Source organism: Macrotis lagotis, chromosome 1 (assembly GCF_037893015.1).
Source record: "Macrotis lagotis isolate mMagLag1 chromosome 1, bilby.v1.9.chrom.fasta, whole genome shotgun sequence".
NCBI lineage: Eukaryota > Metazoa > Chordata > Mammalia > Peramelemorphia > Peramelidae > Macrotis > Macrotis lagotis.
The window spans coordinates 244,857,926-244,876,320 of record NC_133658.1 but is presented as its reverse complement, the minus strand read 5'-3'; the positions used below and the strand labels follow the sequence as shown (position 1 = coordinate 244,876,320).

General features: G+C 37.3%; 1 protein-coding gene across 11 annotated transcripts in view; it reads left to right on the top strand.

Annotated features, from left to right (window-relative positions):
- LOC141504764 (KAT8 regulatory NSL complex subunit 3) overlaps positions 1-18,395 on the top strand; it is a 160,515-nt gene that overhangs the window by 73,286 nt on the left and 68,834 nt on the right. For 9 of the 11 annotated variants that reach the window (XM_074210027.1, XM_074210022.1, XM_074210017.1 and 6 more), the window contains 2 exons: positions 3,491-3,600; positions 6,735-6,822. In XM_074210027.1, coding sequence (XP_074066128.1) covers positions 3,491-3,556 — 66 coding nt within the window. In that variant the 3' untranslated portion in view covers positions 3,557-3,600; positions 6,735-6,822. Of the gene's footprint in view, positions 1-3,490; positions 3,601-6,734; positions 6,825-9,114; positions 9,224-10,725; positions 10,949-13,985; positions 14,214-18,395 lie in introns of those variants that run through there. The other 2 variants (XM_074210029.1, XM_074210030.1) reach the window with 1 other exon arrangement.

Genomic DNA, 18,395 nt, shown 5'->3' with positions numbered 1-18,395 from the left:
ATTACTATTATTATTACTTCACATCCCTCCTGTTCCCTTTACTCTCCTCAGCTTTTCAACTTTATAATCTAGTCTTGAGCCATGGGATCTGGTGGTTCAATGAAAGCATAGATATTTAACGACATGTTTCATCTAGCTTTACAAAAACTTTAGCATCTTATTAGATGATGACTAGAATTCTGAATAGGTAGTGGAAATCCATTACTCTTTTTTTAAAATAGGTGATAAAATTAAGAATCACAGGAACTTGAGAATTGGAAGTGTTAAATTAAGAAAATGATTTTGTGTATCCAATTAAAAATCACAGGGAGAAACCTGTAATGAAGCCATGGGTAAGAAACTGAGCTGTGATTTAAAAAAAATTATTCCATTGTTCACATGAGGTGTCATGGTCTGATGCTAGCAAAGGGTGGTCAGGTCAGGTGAAGGTTTGCATATTTCAGAAGAGTCATTGCTTCCTGCATCTGAGATACTATACTGGAAACAGAAGGGTTGAACATGAATAAAAAAAAAATCACTCTGGTAACTGGGTTTATTCTTCCTAAGTCCCCTTTGATTGTACAGGAAAAGAGAATACTAGGTATTCCTATCTCTCTTATTGCCCTAAATAGTCTTCTTTACCTTCCTGATTTCTGTGCTTTTTAAAAATTTTCTTCCTTCTTTCCTCCCTCCCTCCTATCCTTCCTTTCTTTCCCTTTCCTCTTGCCCTCCTTTTCTTCCTCACCTCTCCCTTCTCCCTCTTCTTTCCTCCCTCCTCCCTTTCTCCCTTCCTCCTTTCTTCTTCCCTCCTTCCCTTCCTTCCTTTCTCCCTCCTTTCTTCCCTTCCTCCTTTTCTTCCTTCTCTTTTCTTCCCTTTTTCCTTTCTTCACTTCTTTCCTCCTTTACTCTTTCTTCCCCGTGCCACCCCCCTCGCCCCCACCTTCCTTCTTCCCTTCCCAACCACATTGCAGATCAACATGGAAGTTTTGACCTACTGTGATTCTGACCAGGGTCCGTTAGCTGCCTAATTCAGTTACACTGATTGACTTTAGTTTTACTGCAGTTCAGAATTTCTGAATTCACCTATTTCAGCCTCTCCAGAAACAAGCTCACTATAGCCCACCATAGCTCTGGTGTGGGTCTGAACATAAATTTACAAGTCAGGTCAGGTAGAAAAACACATCCAAACACACAAATTGGGGAAGTGAAAATCTACCAACTTTATTTTTGGAAACTCAGACTTTTTATAGCAAAACTCATCTCAGGAATGACCACTTAAAGGAGACCCAATTTCACAATTTCCTGGGTAAATTTACAATATTTGTTCTTAGAAATCTGCATACTTCTTTATCAGAAAAACATTTTACAACCACCTCTGGAGCCACAGATTATCCCAGGCCAGGGTTCACTGGTGAGACAACGGATCAGTACAATGAGTAATAATCCATACATATCTTTGATGGAAAAGGTCACCAAGGATATGTGTAAATCACTCCCAGGGTCTGGCTCTCTACAGGTCATCATGCCCATTGTCTTTTTAAATTTCTCAAAAATTTATTAAATGGCTAGTATACAGATAACATCTTCTAAGCATTGAAATACACAAGGTTTATATAAGACATGATCCCTTCTCTCATAGATCTTATGATCTTATAGGGGGAATATGGGACTTCAGCAACCATTTAATTCAACTCACACATGAAAGGAATCCTTACTGCAATATAACTGATAAATAATCATCTTTGCTTTGCTAAAAAATCTTTAAGGAGGAAGAATCTACCTTCTCTTAAAGCTAAATTGAAGGATCATAGATTTAGATCTGGAAAGTAGCTTACAGGTCATGATTTCAACCCCCCCCCCCCTTTTGAAGGATTTTTGCAATGCAAATGGGGTTAAGTGGCTTGCCCAAGGCCACACAGCTAGGTAATTATTAAGTGTCTGAAGCTTGATTTGAACTCAGGTACTCCTGACTCCAGGGCCAGTGCTCTATCCACTGTGCCACCTATCTGTTCCCCATTCTGTATAATTCTTGTTAATGTCTTTCTACAAGTTCTTTATAGAGAAGTTATGGGATATGTAGTGGGACTGGCACTATATTTGGAGTCAGGAGTTTGAATCCTATATAACCCTGGGTGAATGACAGCCTCACTTAGCCTCAGTGTCATCATTTCTAAAATAGAAATAATCTCAAGAGGTTGGATGATCACTTGTCAGGTATGTTTTAGTGGAAATTATTTTTTTTCAATAGGGATTGGGCCCAGTCTTTTCCAATTATAGGTTCTACAATTTTGTGACTACAAGTAGTACCTACCTCATAGGATGATTGTGATAGCCAATGAAATAATGTGTTTATGCTGTGGAAATTTCAAATATATAGATGCCAATCATCAGCATGAAGATCGTCATTAAAAATCTAGTATGCTGGAGGATCCCTTTGTTCCTTTAATGCCTATACTAGGGTTCCAAAATAGCCTTCTGGTCATCCATTTGTTGTCTTTCATGCTTGTTCTATGAAGATTTTGACAGTTGAAAGTCAATAGCGAATCAGATTGGCCACTTGTTTTATTTTTTGTCATATCCAAGTCCCATCCTCAATCAATCTGTCAATCTGGCAGGTGTTTATAATTGACCTATATGTACCAGAAACTTTCCTAGTTTCTGAAGATGCAAAGACAAAGATAAAATGGACCCTGTCCTCAAAGATTTTATATTCTATCAGAGGAGATAGAATTTGTTTTGTTTTGCAAGGTAATGGGGTTAAGTGACTTGTCCAAGGTCACACAGCTAGGTAATTATTAAGTGTCTGAGGCTGGATTTGTACTCAGGTACTCCTGACTTCAGAGCTGGTATTCTAACCACTGTGCACCTAGCTGTCCCATGAGATAGAAATTAAATAAGTAAAAAAGATCAAATACTTTTGGGGGGGCTTGTGTATGGCACTATATTAGGTATTATTTGGTATACAATTCAAGTCATCAAGTTAAGAAGACATTTATTCACACACACACACACACATACACACAATCAGTCCTGTGATAAGCTCTGGGGATGTATAAAAAGAAAGACAGAAGACAATCCCTGCCCTCAAAGAGTCCACAGTCTGTTGGGGGAGACAGTACTCAAATAACTCAGTGTAAAACAAACTTTAGACAAGTTAAATTGGAGATCACTCACAGAGGGAAGGGACTAACTTTAAAGGGGATCAGAAGAGGCTTCTTACAGAAGGTGGGATCTGATCTAGAACTTGAAGGAAATATGAGAATTTGGGAGTTGGAGATAAGGAGAGAGAACATTCGAGGAGTAGAGGATGGCCAGTAAAAATATGAGTTGGGATGTGGAGTGTATTTTGTGAGGAACAGTAAGGAAACCACCACCAGTTATAAAAAGATAAATAAAACTGCATCCCTTTAAGGAGTGTCCAATCTAAATGGAGAAACAAAGCAGAAGCAGACATTTATTAATCCTTTATTTCTATTGATGGTTCATATTGTTTTCCTTTGTTTGTTTTTAGATCCTGTGTATACCTGTCCAGGCAAGGTTTAATCTATATTCAGAGGCAAGAGTACCAGCTGCATAAAATGGCAGAAGCTGAAGACTTTGTCAGTCAGGAGCCACATTTAGGTATCATGTGTTATTGGTTTCCCTTCTATTCCTTCTTAGGGCTGGACAAATTTGGGGGATGGTAATATAAGTAAAGTACTGAATGGAGACTAACTCTTACTATGCCATCATATTGAAGTGGTTGAGATGGACTTGTCAAGACTTGGTTTCATCCCTAATCAGTAGTTTCTGTGATTCTCTACCTCTTAGATTTTAGTATTCTCTGTTTCTTATCCTTTATTCAGATTTATAGCTGTGGAATAAAAACTTTATAATTAATAGCTAATTATTTGAGTTAGCCAAAATTACTTAAAAAAACAAAACTTTAATCATAATATCCTACCTTCTTGATTTTTCCAGGTGAATCTTTATTTTAAAAAGTTGAGTTAATAATAGCTTACATTTATATTGTACTTTAGTGTGTTATTTCATTTGACCTTCATAAGTCTGAACTGTTATTATTATTCTCAACTTTATAAATGGGTAAACTGAGAGCCAGAGAAGTTAACCAAATTGCCTATGATCAGACAACTATTTAGTGTCTGAGAGAGGAGGTAAACTCAGGTCTTCCTGACTTCTAGTCTAGCACATTAGTCACTTTACTACATACTTCTTGGCAACTTCCTTGAATTTTTGTATTAATTGAGAAGTATCCAAACTCTTTAGATTTGTTACTGGCCCACACAATAAAATTGAGATTAGGGAATGATAGAATATTCAGCCTGGACAACTCATGGTACTAAAGTAGTTAAGATTTTCTAGTGGCATGTCTTAAAAATTTGGGAGGATACTCATGGTTGGACTCTGGGCTCTGTACCCTTTGACTAGTTCTACTCAAAATCATCATGGGAACCCCCTGGCACATTTATTTTGTTAAGCATCTTGCAAACTTTATTATTTAAAATTTTTTTTAAATTAATTTTTATTAAAGATATTATTTGAGTTTTACAATTTTCCCCCATCTTACTTCCCTCCCCCCACTCCCCCCATGGAAAGCAATCTGTCAGTCTTTACTTTGTTTCCATGTTGTACCTTGATCCAAATTGGGTGTGATGAGAGAGAAATCATATCCTTAGAGATCAGACAATAAGATATCTGTGTTTATCTAAATTGCATGGGATAGTCCTTGAACTTTGTTCAAACTCCACAGCTCCTTATCTGGATACAGATGGCACTCTCCTTTGCAGACAGCCCAAAATTGCTCCCAATTGTTGCACTGATGGAATGAGCAAGTCCTTCAAGGTTGAACATCACTCCCATGTTGCTGTTAGGGTGTACAGTGTTTTTCTGGTTCTACTCATCTCACTCAGCATCAGTTCATGCAAATCCCTCCAGGCTTCCCTGAAATCCCATCCCTCCTGGTTTCTAAAAGAACAATAGTGTTCCATGACATACATATACCACAGTTTGCTAAGCCATTCCCCAATTGAAGGACATTTACTTGACTTCCAAATATTTTTAAAATTTTTTAAAATTTAATTTAATTTTCCCCCTGGTTACATGCAAAACACAAGTTTCAACATTCACTTCCAAAATTTTCACTTCCAAATTCTCTCCCTTCCTCCCGTCCCAATTTCCCTCATTGAGAATGCAGTTTACTTGATATAGCTTAAATCCCCTGTTACTTCTTAAACTATTTGATTACTTTGAAGAACCTTGAATCTTTTTTTTTTTAAGTGTGCACAATATAATTAGCACAGAGGCTATTTACAAACTGAACCCACTGGTTTGGGAATCACAATTTCCGAGACATTATCATACAGAGTGACTTTTGAGAACCTTGACTCTTAACCAATTTCTAGGTATTCTACTCTAATTAAATTGACACTTTTTTTAGGTTTTTGCAAGGCAAATGGCGTTAAGTGGCTTGCCCAAGGCCACACAGCTAGGTAATTATTAGGTGTCTGAGACTGGACTTGAACCCAGGTACTCCTGACTCCAAGGCAGGTGCTTTATCCACTATGCCACCTAGCTGCCCCTAAATTGACACTCTTAAAGTATAGGCCTAATTACATCTTTCTCTTGTTCAAGAACTCCAGTGACTCCCTATTGCCCCTAAGAGATCAAACACCAATTCTTGAATTTAACTTATAAAACACTTTCCAATATGACTCCAGTCTATCTTTTCAGGGAATGATTACACATCATTTCCTATCTTAACAAACTATTTTATGTTCTTGGACATGGTCTTCTATCCTTGCACATGTTGTCCACTCATACTTAGGATGTACTCTTTCCTCATCTCTACCTCTTAGAATCTCTAGTTTCCTTCCAGGCTGAACTAAGGAGTTACCTCTTACATTAGGTCTCTTTTCATGCTCATGGTTGTTAGTTTACAGAAAATTACTTTACATTTACCTTGTGTTTATTTTACATTAATTTTTTTCTGGGTACACATCACCCCCATACCTATAGAATATAAACTTCTAGGGTAGAAATGTTTTTGTCTATATCATGGCCTATAGTAATGATTAGCACAAAGAAGTTTCCTAACAAATGCTTATTGAATGAATGAAGGACCCTCCTTAAGCCTACAAATTTGTGTAGGAATCTGATTGACCCTACTCTTAGATTCCTCCACAAATTTGAAAACCCTCCTTAGACTTAGGTTACCCAGTGGACTGTAGTCTGTAGTTTAGCCTCTACTGCCCATCCTACCCATTGGTCTATCCTGGACCTCTGCTCAGAGTTGGGTTCCTTACAAACCTAGAGTAAAATCAAAACTCCAAGCTATTAGAATTATAAATTCGTAGAATTTATATTTATACCACAGAATTATAAATATAGAAATGAAAGGGACCTTAGAGGTCATCTAATCCAACCATTCATGTTACATAATATATGAGGAAACTAAAGACCCAGAGGGCAGATCAGATTTGTTTCAGCTCCCACAGGTATTTAAATGGTAGAGTGGACATTAGAATCCAATTTGTGGTTCAATACCTGAAGAGATGGACCAGGAAGTCTAGAGAAGGCAGCATAGAGGATTCCTAACTTGAATGATCCAGTCATGACCCAACATGAAGAATACAGAAATGAATGACCAGGGTTTTTTAACATGAGGTCTTGAGTCCAGAAAGGCTGATGTCAAAAATGCCTCAAAAACCTAATGTCTTAGAATCCTTGTAACTCTTGTCTGTCTCTCCTTGGTAAAGCTCTATTCAAAGGATCACCAAGAAAGAGGAGAAGAGTAGATCAGAAGTGCAGAGTGTTTCCTCCAATAGAGCAAAGTGCTCTTAAGGAATGTGAGTATCAGAAAACTACTAAGCAAACTTTTTAAAATCTTTTTTTTAATCAATATTCTATATTTTATTCATTTTGTTACTATTTCCGAATTAGTTTTTAAAAACTTGACAATAGTCATGTTTTAAAAGTAAATAATTCCTCCTCCCCCTCCCCCCACAAAGAGAAACCTCAAGAAAAATAAAGTGAAAGAAAAAAAAGTGTGCTTCAGTCCATATTCTGTCTATAGCTCTGTCTTTGGGATGGATCTCATTCTTTATCATAAATCTATTAGAGAAATTGCTTAAATATTTTTTCCCACAGTTGCTATTGCTAGCTATATTTCCCTCCATCCTATTCCTCCCCTTTCCCATTTATTCTATTTTCTCTCCTTTCTCCCTGTTCCTCCTCAAAAGTGTGTTGCATTTGAGTACCCTCTCCCATGATCTTCCCTCTCTTCTATCTCCTACACCCCCCCTCTTCCCCTAACCCCTTTCTCCCAATCTCTTTTTTCTCCTATTTGCTTCTAAGGTAAGATAGATTTCTATACCCAATTAAGTGTGCATGTTGTTTCCTCTCTGAGCCACTTCAGTTGAGAATGAAGGCTCACTCACTCTCCCTCACCTTCCCCACTTCCACTACATTGCAAAAGATTTTCTTTATGTCTTTTTATGTAAAAGAACTTAGTTCTGGGTAACCTTTTAAAACTCTTCTCTCAGCATGTTTTTTATCCTGAGAGTTTCAGAGAAGATTAATACTTCAAATCAGTCTCCAAAAGGAGATAAGGCTAGGTTGCCTTCAGCAGCTTTGTAGGCAGAGCTGTGTCAAATATCTAAAGAATGCCACCCTAAGAAAAGGAGGAGAGGGAACTGAACTCTATTTTAGCCTGGTAAGTTAACCTAAGAAAAGATTAAATAGTCATTGACAACAGCTAAAGTTTAGGAAGTTTCGTTCTACACCTTGTACTTAAGGGTTTGTATTTCTTTAGAATTTTCTCTAAGTTTTATCTTATTTTTTTAATGCAAATTTTACTAAATTGTAAGTAGCCAGGTACACAGTGGATCGAGAGCCGGATCTTGAGCTAGGAAGATCTGAATTTAAATCCAGTCTCAGACATGTCCTAGCTGGGTATCCCTGGCTTCAAGTCCCAACAAAAATTCTATCTTCTACAGGAACCTTCTACAGGAACCCCCAACCATCTTAATTTCAGAGCCTTCCTTCTGTTAATTATTTACTATTTTCCTATTTCCTTTATTCCTAAATAAAGCTTGCTTTGTATATATTTGTTTGCATATTGTGTATACATTAATCTCCTTTAATCGATTGTAATCTCCTTGAGGGCAGGGAGTTTTTTGCCTTTTTTTTTAAATAATCCCAGGTCTTAGTATAGTGTTTGGAACATAGGTGCTTAATAATTGGTTATTGATTAAGTGATTGACCCTGGACAAGTCATTTAACCTCTATTTTTTTCCAGTTTCTCTTATTTGTAAAATGGGTAAACAATTACATCTAACTCTCTGGAAAGTTGTAAGGATAAAATTACATAATATTTGTAACCTGCTTTACAAATTATAAGGCACTATAGAAATGCTAGCTATTATTATTATTATTATTATTTTAATTTTTTACTATTGTATAGAATTATATTTTTTATTTACTCTTTATAGTTAACTAGATCTGCAGTTCAGTGCCCAGATACTTAGCTAACTTTTCCTGTGAAAGGCTTAACTACTAATCTAAGCTGAGCTCCTATAACCTCTCTTTCAATATCCAATCTCAGTCTTATAGGATTAGAGAAACTATTAGCTAAATAATTTATTAGCAGCATAATAAAAATCACAAAAACATTTAGTTATGTATCAATTGTGAAAAAGAATATAGCTAGAGTCACCTCCAACAAGTTTAGTTAACCTTCTGACTTTTCCTTAGGATAGGAATCATTGTCTATAACAATGCAACTCTCAGGATAATAGTCAAAATCTTCCAGGAAATCTCAGAATTTCTTTTATTCCTAGGATGTTCCTCCATAGTCTCTCAAAGATGACACTTACCTCTGCCTCAGATTCTTATAAGATGACAATTAACTCTTACAGTCTTTTCACAGAGACCTCAAAGAATGACAAATTGTCAGAGTTCTTAAAAGCCAATATTTTATTTTTTTAAGAAGGGGGTCTTTAATCTAGAATTACAATAATATTCAGGAAAACTCATCCTTTGCCCCTACCTTCACTCTCAACCTTGACTCCTAGGGAGCCAGAGTTTGGTCCTTGACCATGGATACCAGATGGTAAGTATATTCTTTTCTTATTCTAGATGAAAAGTTGGAGATAAGAACCAGGAGGGTTCTGAGTAACACTTACCAGAAACTTATCCAATCTGCTTTCCTGGATGATGGTATCCCTGGTGGGGTCAAGTATCTCATGTGAGTCCATGTGTTTAAAATCAATTGTTTGTATTTTATACAGGATTGGGAATAGGGGGATGTAAGAGGGAGAAAGGGAGAGAGGAGGGAACCTTAAATCAGATATTAAGGAAGGAAGGAAGGAAGGAAGGAAGGAGGAATCAAGGAGTTTTTACCCAGATGTTGGTTTAGGGGGTGGCATTCTGCTGCCATTCTACTCTGGAAACTATGTTATTGTTACTATCATTTTATCTCTATGTAGATGAGTCAAAGCAATAAATTACAGATGCATACAAACTTAGATTTGGAAAGGGCTCTCAGGTATCAAGTTCAACTCAATGCAGGAGTTATTTCTACAGCACCCTTGACTGGACATTTGCTTGAAAAGTTGTAAATAAGGGGGAACTCCCTTGTTCGCAATAATAACTCATTTATTTACTTTTTGAACTTCTAGTGATATATCCCTAGTGGTGATATCTTTGGATATTATTTTGCATTTTAAAATTTGTATAGTGCTTTATAAATGTTATCTTATTTTATCTTCAGAACAGCCCTGGAAAGTAGGTGCTCTCATGGTGCAGTGAAAAAAAACAGATGATAAATGATCCTTAATGGCATTTCCACCAATAAAATCATATCTATTTCTGATATTAGGACATTTGACAGTGTCAAGGACTTTGGGGGTGAGAATTTTCTTTCTCAGGTCTCCAGTAGCTTCATAATAACTATAATAATATAAATAGAACATTCCCTCCCCTCAAAAAAAGAAAAGTTGCACCTCCTACCCTTTTTTTGCAGAGATGGGGAAATATGTTACATATTGCATATAGAATACAGATGTCCTGGGGGAAAAAATCTTGCCTTCTCTCTCTCTCTCTCTGTCTCTCTGTCTCTCTCTCTCTCCTTCTTTTCTCTCTTTCTTCCCCCCCCTCCCTCCCTCCCTCCCTTCCTTCCTTCTCTTAGAGATGGTAAATTTCATGATGTAAAAAAAAATTAAAAAGTCTTTTTGTTTTATTTTTTAAAATTAATTAATTTATTTTTTCCAATTACTTGCAAAGATAATTTTCTATATTCATTTTTTGGTAAGATTTTTGAGTTCCATATTTTTCTCCCTTCCCTCCCCCCTCTTCCTTGACAGCGAGTAATATAATATAGTTTACACTTGTATAATTCTGTTAAGTCTGTTTCTATATTAATCATGTTATAAAAGAAGAATCAAAACCAAAAAGGGAAAAATCATGAGAGGGAAAAACCATAAAACTTATGTAAATTGTAAAAATTGAAAATAGTATGCATTGATTTGCATTCAGACTTCAGTTCCTTTTCTGGATGTGAATGGTATTTTCCTACCCAAATCCTTTAGAATTGTCCTTGAACATTGTATTGCTGAGAAGAGCAAGTTCATCATAATTGATCATCACACAGTAGTTCAGTTCACTCAGTTCACTCAGTATCAGTTCATACAAGTCTCTCCAGGCTTTTCTCAAGTCCAGCCACTCATAATTTCTGTTTTATTCTTATAGAAACCGACTTCTTGCCCTGATTGAAAAGCCATCCTTGGACCCCATCTATGTTGGACTCTTTGGAGCACCTGGAGCAGGCAAGAGTTCCCTGCTTAATGCCATCATCCACCAGGCAATGTTTCTGCCTGTGTCAGGAGAGAGCGTCTGTACATCCTGCTTGGTCCAAATGAGCTCCAGCAGCTGTGAACAATATGAAGCCAAGATCCATCTTCTTTCTGACCAAGTAAGCACTACCCTCCCCTTCTGAGCATCTCCTATTCATACTGATACTCTTATCTCCCAGGGGAAATTAGAAGACTGTAAGGACAAATGGTGGTTGGCTTTTAAATTATTATAAAAAAGAGTCTGTGTCTTCTTGAATGAGAGTTATTATTTTGGGAATGGTACAAGCCATTTAAGGAATACCATGTTTAGAGCTGGAAGGGAATTTAGAGGTCATGGAATCTGACTTTCTCCATTTTACAGGTGAAGAAACTGAGGACTTATGGAATAGATCAAGAAGATCACACATAGAACCACACAGAATCTAAGTTGAAAGGGATCTCAGCAGCCAAAAGTTCAATCCATACCTGAAAAAGGATCCCTATTGCAACACACCCCAATGAGTGACCATTTGCTTCAAAACTAACACTAAATGTTTTCCCATGGTAATCCCTTTCATTTGAGGAGAGTTTTTACTATTAAGATTTTTTTTTAATATCTAACTCATTTTTGCCTCTGTAACTTTCAACCATTGTGTTCTCTGGGGTCAAATAGAATAAGTTTAATCCATTGTCTATGTGCACTTCTAATGCTTTAAGTCAGTTATAATAGTCCCTTCAGGCTAAATATTTTATTTCTTTAATTGATCTTCAAAGGACTTGAACTCAAGGAACTCACCATTTTGGTTGTTCTCCCCTGGATATTGTCCAGTTATCATTGTGCTTTCTTAAATATGGTTCCCCGAATGGAACACAGTACTCTCTATATGGTTGGACTAGGGAAGAATATGAAAGATCTATCACTTTATTATTTTTGGAATCATCAACTTTCATAATGTCACCCTTAGATCATATTAGCTTTTGATTTTAATTCAAATTTTTATTATATTTTTAGTTCCCATATTAACTTTTTTTGACTGTCATAACCTGCTTTTGTGAAAGACAGAATAACTTATCAGATAGAGTACTGATTCTGGAGTCAGGAAGACCTGAACTCAAGTCCCACCTTTGATACTTACTCACTAAAGACTGGGCAAGTCACTTCCTCTTCCAGTATTCCTGAGGATATTTTGAAATCAGAAGGATCAATGACAGACAGCTTTCATGCTCTTACAAAGAAAGCCTCTAAAATCCTAAGTCGCAGAATATGATTAGAAGGAGTTTCTTCATTTGAAGCTCCCTATCCTGGAGAAGAGTTATGAGGTCTGATTTTAAAAAATTGTATTGTTAGCACATATTGTTCTTGCAGTCCAAAAAAATTGCTAGATACTTTAAAATTATTTTAATTAATTGATTTATTAATTTTATTAAATTGAGTTTTTTCAGTCAACAAAAATCCATCTACTCTCCTTCCTCCACCCCCAAACTGGGAAAGAAATAAAAAACAAAAGTCTTATTATAATCATCCATAGTCAACCTAAACAGATTTCTGTTTTGGTCATGTCCAAAAAACAGGTGATGGGACTGCATTCTGAGTCTGCTACTCAGGATGAGGGGAGCATGTTTCACCATGTGACCCAACTGGTTATTCAATTGACCAGAATTCTAAACCTTTAAAAGCTGTTTGTCTTTTTCTCCCCATTGGGTTATACTCAGTTTTGCTGAATAAGTAATTTTTAGTTTTTAAGCTTATATTTTTTGCCTTCTGGAATACATTGCAAATTCTCAAAGTCAGAAAGTGGTATAGAAAAACAAGCAAAGAGAATTCCCCTCATATATCTTGGGTGTTCTTGTCACTAAAATAGCTTATTTTTTTTTTTTAGGTTTTTTGCAAGGCAATGTGGGGTTAAGTGGCTGCCCAAGGCCACACAGCCAGGCAATTATTAAGTGTCCGAGGTCAGATTTGAACTCCGGTCCTCCTGACTCCAGGGTTGGTGCTCTATTCACTACACCACCTAGTTGTCCCTAAAATAGCTTTTTATGGTGGTATGCTTTTGTTTGTTTCCTCTTTTCCCCAGATTTTGGACTTGATAATAGGACTGGAATTTGTTGTTGTGTTATTCTAGGACCTCAGGGACAATTCATGCCAGTAGTCTTCAGGCTTTCAGAAGTCCCAACATAGTCTGATTCAGGACAAAGTCTGATCCCTGGACCTCTGGCTGACCCTTCCTAAACTGGGTTTGCATCTGAGAAAAACACCTGTGGACTTGCCCCGGTTGAAAGGGAAACCTTTGTCTGGAAATCCTGTCCTGATTATTACAATGCTGATTTTAGCTTGGGCAGGAGTCTGGAACGAAGACCTTGCTTTGTTCTGGGGGTCAGAACTATACAGCTACTGTTTGCTTCTCAATTTTCTCCCTGCTGGGTACCTCACCTAAATACCTTTGATTATGCCCCATCCAAGAACACAACCCTAGGTACCATTCCCTCCTCAGTAATCTTTGGTGTCTGTGACCCAGAATTGGATAATGAACAAGAGATGTTGGTAGCATCTATTCCTTCCCCTGCACAAGGAAACCTTTCCTTGGGCCAGTTCTTTCCCTATGATGGAATATTTTACAGCAGTTCCTGTTCCTAGGGTTCACAGATCTCTCTCCTTATGATGACCTGGGCAGAAAAATGACTCCCCCCTCCCCATTGGATTTCCTAATCAGGACTCTGATGCATTTTCTAGAACTGTTTGGAGGTATTATGTGGGGACCTTACTTATATTTTTTCCCATTACTCCACTATCTTGTCTCTGCAATTAGATCTTTTTGAAATTCATAATAAGTTCTAACAGAATTTTCCCAAAGTAAGAATAAGTTGCCTTAGGAGGTGATCAGTTGTTCTTTATTGGAAGTTTTCAAGAATAGCCTGTATGACAATTTGGTGAATATATTGTAGAGGGGGTTCCTCTTTAGATATGGATTAGCTTCTGAGTTCCCTTCTAGCTTTAAAGTTATGTGATTCTTTGAGGACCATCATTGACATTGAACATAGCACAGCCTAGACTTCCTTAGGCCTTGAGATCTGGAGGATTCTTCAGAAAGGAAATGAGATTGTAGGCACAAAGCAGGGAGGTGTTCTACTGATCTGAGAATGTATCCTGAGGTCTGTGCTCCTGGTCTGCATTGATAGGAGTGGAAGGAAGAGCTGCGGAACCTCACCAAACTCTTGCAAAGGCCAGAGGAGGAGGATGGGGAAGAAGACTCTTGGGACAGGGATAATGCTGTGGAAGAAGCTATTTGGAAATTGCAAGTACTGTATGGAAATGGAGCAGAACGGAAGAGTTATGAGGAGTTACTGAGGGCAAAACCTCGAGCAAAGATCCCTGCCTCCAGGATCATCGCCCTCAAGGGAGAAGAGGTAATTTCTGAATTCCTTTATCTTCTTATATATCATCATATGTGTGTGCCACTCCAGCCAGGCATGTGATTTTCATCTCTCAGTGGCTGACCTTTTCTTTTTTTAATAGTTTTTTTATTTTATGTAAAGACAGTTTTCAACATTGAATTTTTATAAGATGTTGCAAGTTCTAAATTTTTCTCCTTTCAATTTCCCCAAGATCACAAATAATCTGATATAGATCATTCACTTGCAATCATGTAAAACATATTTCCACATTAGTCATGTTATGAAAGAAGAAACAGAACAAAAGGAAAAAAACTTGAAAAGAAAAATAAAAAAGTGAAAATAGCATATTTCAATCTGCATTCAGACTCTATCAGTTCTTTCCCTAGATGTGGAATAGCATTTTCTATCATGAGTGTTTTGGAATTGTCTTGGATCACTGTATTGCTGAGAAAAGCTGTCACTCACAACTCATCATGTCGCTGGGAGCATGATTATCAGTTCTCAGTGGTTGACTTTAACTTAACTCATTTAGGTGGATTTTTTGACTGTCTTTCTGCATATTAAGGTGAAAAGTATGCTAGTTTGGAAAGCCTGAAGATTTAAGTTAAAAAATCTAATTTTGACACTCGTTATCTGACTCTGGAAAAGTCATTTAACTTCTCTGAAACTTAGTTTCTTCATCTGTAAAATGGGTATAATAATACTTATATTACTTTACAGTTTTGCAGGGAGGAAAGGACTCTAGAAGCCTTAAAACTTGAAGTAATGACAGAAATTTTAATAATAATTCAATTCAATAGTTATTTATAGCACATTAAAGTGTGCAAAATACTTCTTGTACATGATTGTACATGAACCTCTGTACAATCCTGAGGTGGGAGCTATTATTATAGGTAGCAATTATATAATATTTTTCTTTTAGTTTTCTTTTGCAAAGCAAATGGGGTTAAGTGGCTTGCCCAAGGCCCCACAGCTAGGTAATTATTAAGTGTCTGAGACCGGATTTGAACCCAGGTACTCCTGACTCCAGGGCCGGTGCTTTATCCACTGTACCACCTAGCCACCCCAATTATATAATATTTTAAGATTTGCAAGACATTTTGCAAATATTTTCACCTTTGATTCTCATGATAATCCTGTGAAATAATTCCTGTTATTATTCCCATTTTGCAAGTGAAGAAACTGAGGCCTAGAGAAGTCATAAGATCATAGAATCAATATATTGAGAATTGGGATGGAACCTTAGAGCCTCTCTCACCCAAATATCTCTTTTTAACAGATAAAGAAACTGATTAGATTGTGGATCTTCCTGATACTAGGTTCAGCCCTTTATCTGCTGTGCCTCTCTATACTTAGCACATGTAACAGTAAAAGGAAGGGCTTGAGAATGGATGCAGAATGCCCGTGGATGCTGCATCAAATGCTATTTGGCCAACAGGGCAAAAGATCTTTATTTTCCCTCACCAGATGGGTCAGGCACCTTTGGTAGGAGGTACAGTTTGGGGTGGTCCTAAATGGCCATCTCTGAAGGTATAGTTTATGGGAGGCTGCCCTGGTTCCTAGGTTGCCTGCAGTTTGGCCACTCCGAGGAGAGCTGTGGAGGTCTTCTTTAGTTCAAGAGCTCCTGGTTTTATGTATCTATATCTTTATGGAAGGTAGATTGATATGGTAGACAAGAAGAACTGGTCCCAAGACCAAGATTCAGTAGACCTGAATCAATTCAGTAGACTCTTCAAGCTCCAGTGCTTACTAGTCATTTATTTTCTCCCCCCCCCTTTTTTTCAAGACACTGGCATTAAGTAACTTGTCCAAGGTCACACAGCTAAGTAATTAAGTGCCTGAGGTCGGATTTGAACTCAGATCCTCCTGACTCCAGGATCAGTGCTCCATCCACTTCACCCCTAGTCATTCATTTTTACTCATCAGTAAAATACAATAAATACTTGTACTGCCCCACAAGAATATTGTGAGGGAAACACTTTTTTTGAGGGTGGGAAAGGAATGAGTTAAGTGACTTGACCAAGTTTTACACATCTGGTAAATGTCTGAGGCTATCCATCACCTCCTGTATGTCAGAGTCTAGGATGTTTCCTCCTAATAGAATCATTCTTTCCTTGAGGGCAGGAACTTACTTATATGTGTTTTGTTTTTGTCTTTGTCTTCTTCACACCTACCACAGTACTTGTTACAGAGATGATGTTTAATAACTGCTTATGAATGATTGACTGAATTGGGGATGTTTAACTTGGAAAAAAAAGAGAAGGACATGGTACCTTCCTATATGTATTTGACACAAAGGATTAAACTCATCCTGGGAAGGGAGAATTATGAGCAATATGTGGAAAATAAAAAGCAAATTGAGATTTGATATATGGAAGATTTTTCTAACAATCAGTGAGGTAGTCATAACTTCACAGCTTCAATTTTACATATGAGGAAATTGAGATCCAGTGAACCTCCTAAAGCACAAGTCTGTCTATGTTATTCTTCCCTATTCAATAAACTCCAGTGGCTTTCTATCACCCCCTGGATCAAATGTAAAATCTTTGATATCCAAAGCTCTTCATAACCTGTCTCTTCCCCCAACCTTTCCAGTCTTCTTATACCTTACACTACCTGTTCACTCTTAACATCTAGTGGTTCTGGCATCCTTGCTGTTACTTGAACTCTATTTCTCCATTCTAAGTGGGGTCACCCCAACATGTTCTCTTTAATCCAGGGACAATAGACTCTTGGTGGTTCTACAAAACATTCCATCTCGCAGCTTTGAACATTTTCTGGGGCTGTTCCCCTTGCTTGGTGCTCTCTCTCCCTCCTCATCTCCATTTTTTGACTTTCTTCAATTTCCAGTTAAAATTCCACCTTCTATAGGAAGCTTTTCCCAATTCTTTTTTAATTCTAGTATTGTCCCTTTGTTCACTGTTTCCTGTTTATCCTGTACTTACATTGTTTGTACGAGGTTACTTACACATTGCCTTTTTCATTTCATTGTATCCCCAGGGCTTAACTCAATGTCTGACAGAGTTGGTGCTTAATAAATGCTTTTTGACTAATAATATACCCCAACTCCAGTTGTCAGTGTCATTCTGGTCACTGGAATTTTCATATCAGCCATAGACAGAAAGGAGAGTCTTTGTATGAAACCTAAATAAGTGAAACAGTTCTCTAAAGAAGACTGGGTTCAGATCTCTCTGGTAATACTTCCTACTTTTGTGACCTTGGACAAATAACAACTTCCTTTGGGTTCGTTTTCAAAATAAGTAGATTGGATTAGGTGACCCTGAATTCCCTTTCAGGATGGGCTCTGTGATCCCAAGATCATGAAATCATTGAATTATAAAACTAGAAGTGATTCTAGGATTCTGTTACAGCAGACTGCTGGGCCTAGAGTCAGGAAGACTCATTTTCCCGAGTTCAAATCCAGCCTCAGACACTTCCCAACTGTGTAACCCTGGGCAAATCACTTCACCCTGTTTGCCTTAGTTTCCTCATCTATAAAATGATCTGGAGAAGGAAATGGCAAGCCATTCCAGTATCTTTGCCAAGAAAACCCCAAATAGTGTCATGAAGAGCCAGACATAACTGAAAATGAATAACAGAGTCCCTCAAACCTATTCTGAGGTAACTGGGTAGATTATCAAATAATTAATTTATCAGGGAAGTAGCCTCACCTGGCTCAAAGATGCTTTGTAATCAAAGAGTAAGCCATATCCCTACAAATAACCTCCCAAATTCCCTCCCTCAGATACCAGACAACTGGAGAGAGAGAGAAACACAGTTACATATAGCTTCCCCCGCATCCTTCCTCCTGGTCAGAACACCAGAGAAATAACATAAATGTTTTATTATTGTTTTGTTGATTGTAAGGATTTAAGATGTTAAAATGTTAATAATGTAGTTTAAACTTAAAAGTGTATTGTGTAAACTTTTTCCTCCCTGAATTCCTGGGTCTAAAACATATACCAGCATACCCTTATATACAGTGCTCCCAGAGAATTACTTAAACAACATTGTTTTCTGGAAATGACCAAATTGCTTTAAGACTTCAATTGTGGCAAGTCTAAATATCACATGGTATTAATTTCACATTTTTCTTACAGTGTGAATGCTCTCAGTGATACCATTTTTAACCAGCAACATATAGTTTATTTCATCTGGTTCTAGAATTTTCTAGAGGCTTCTCTAATTAAAATA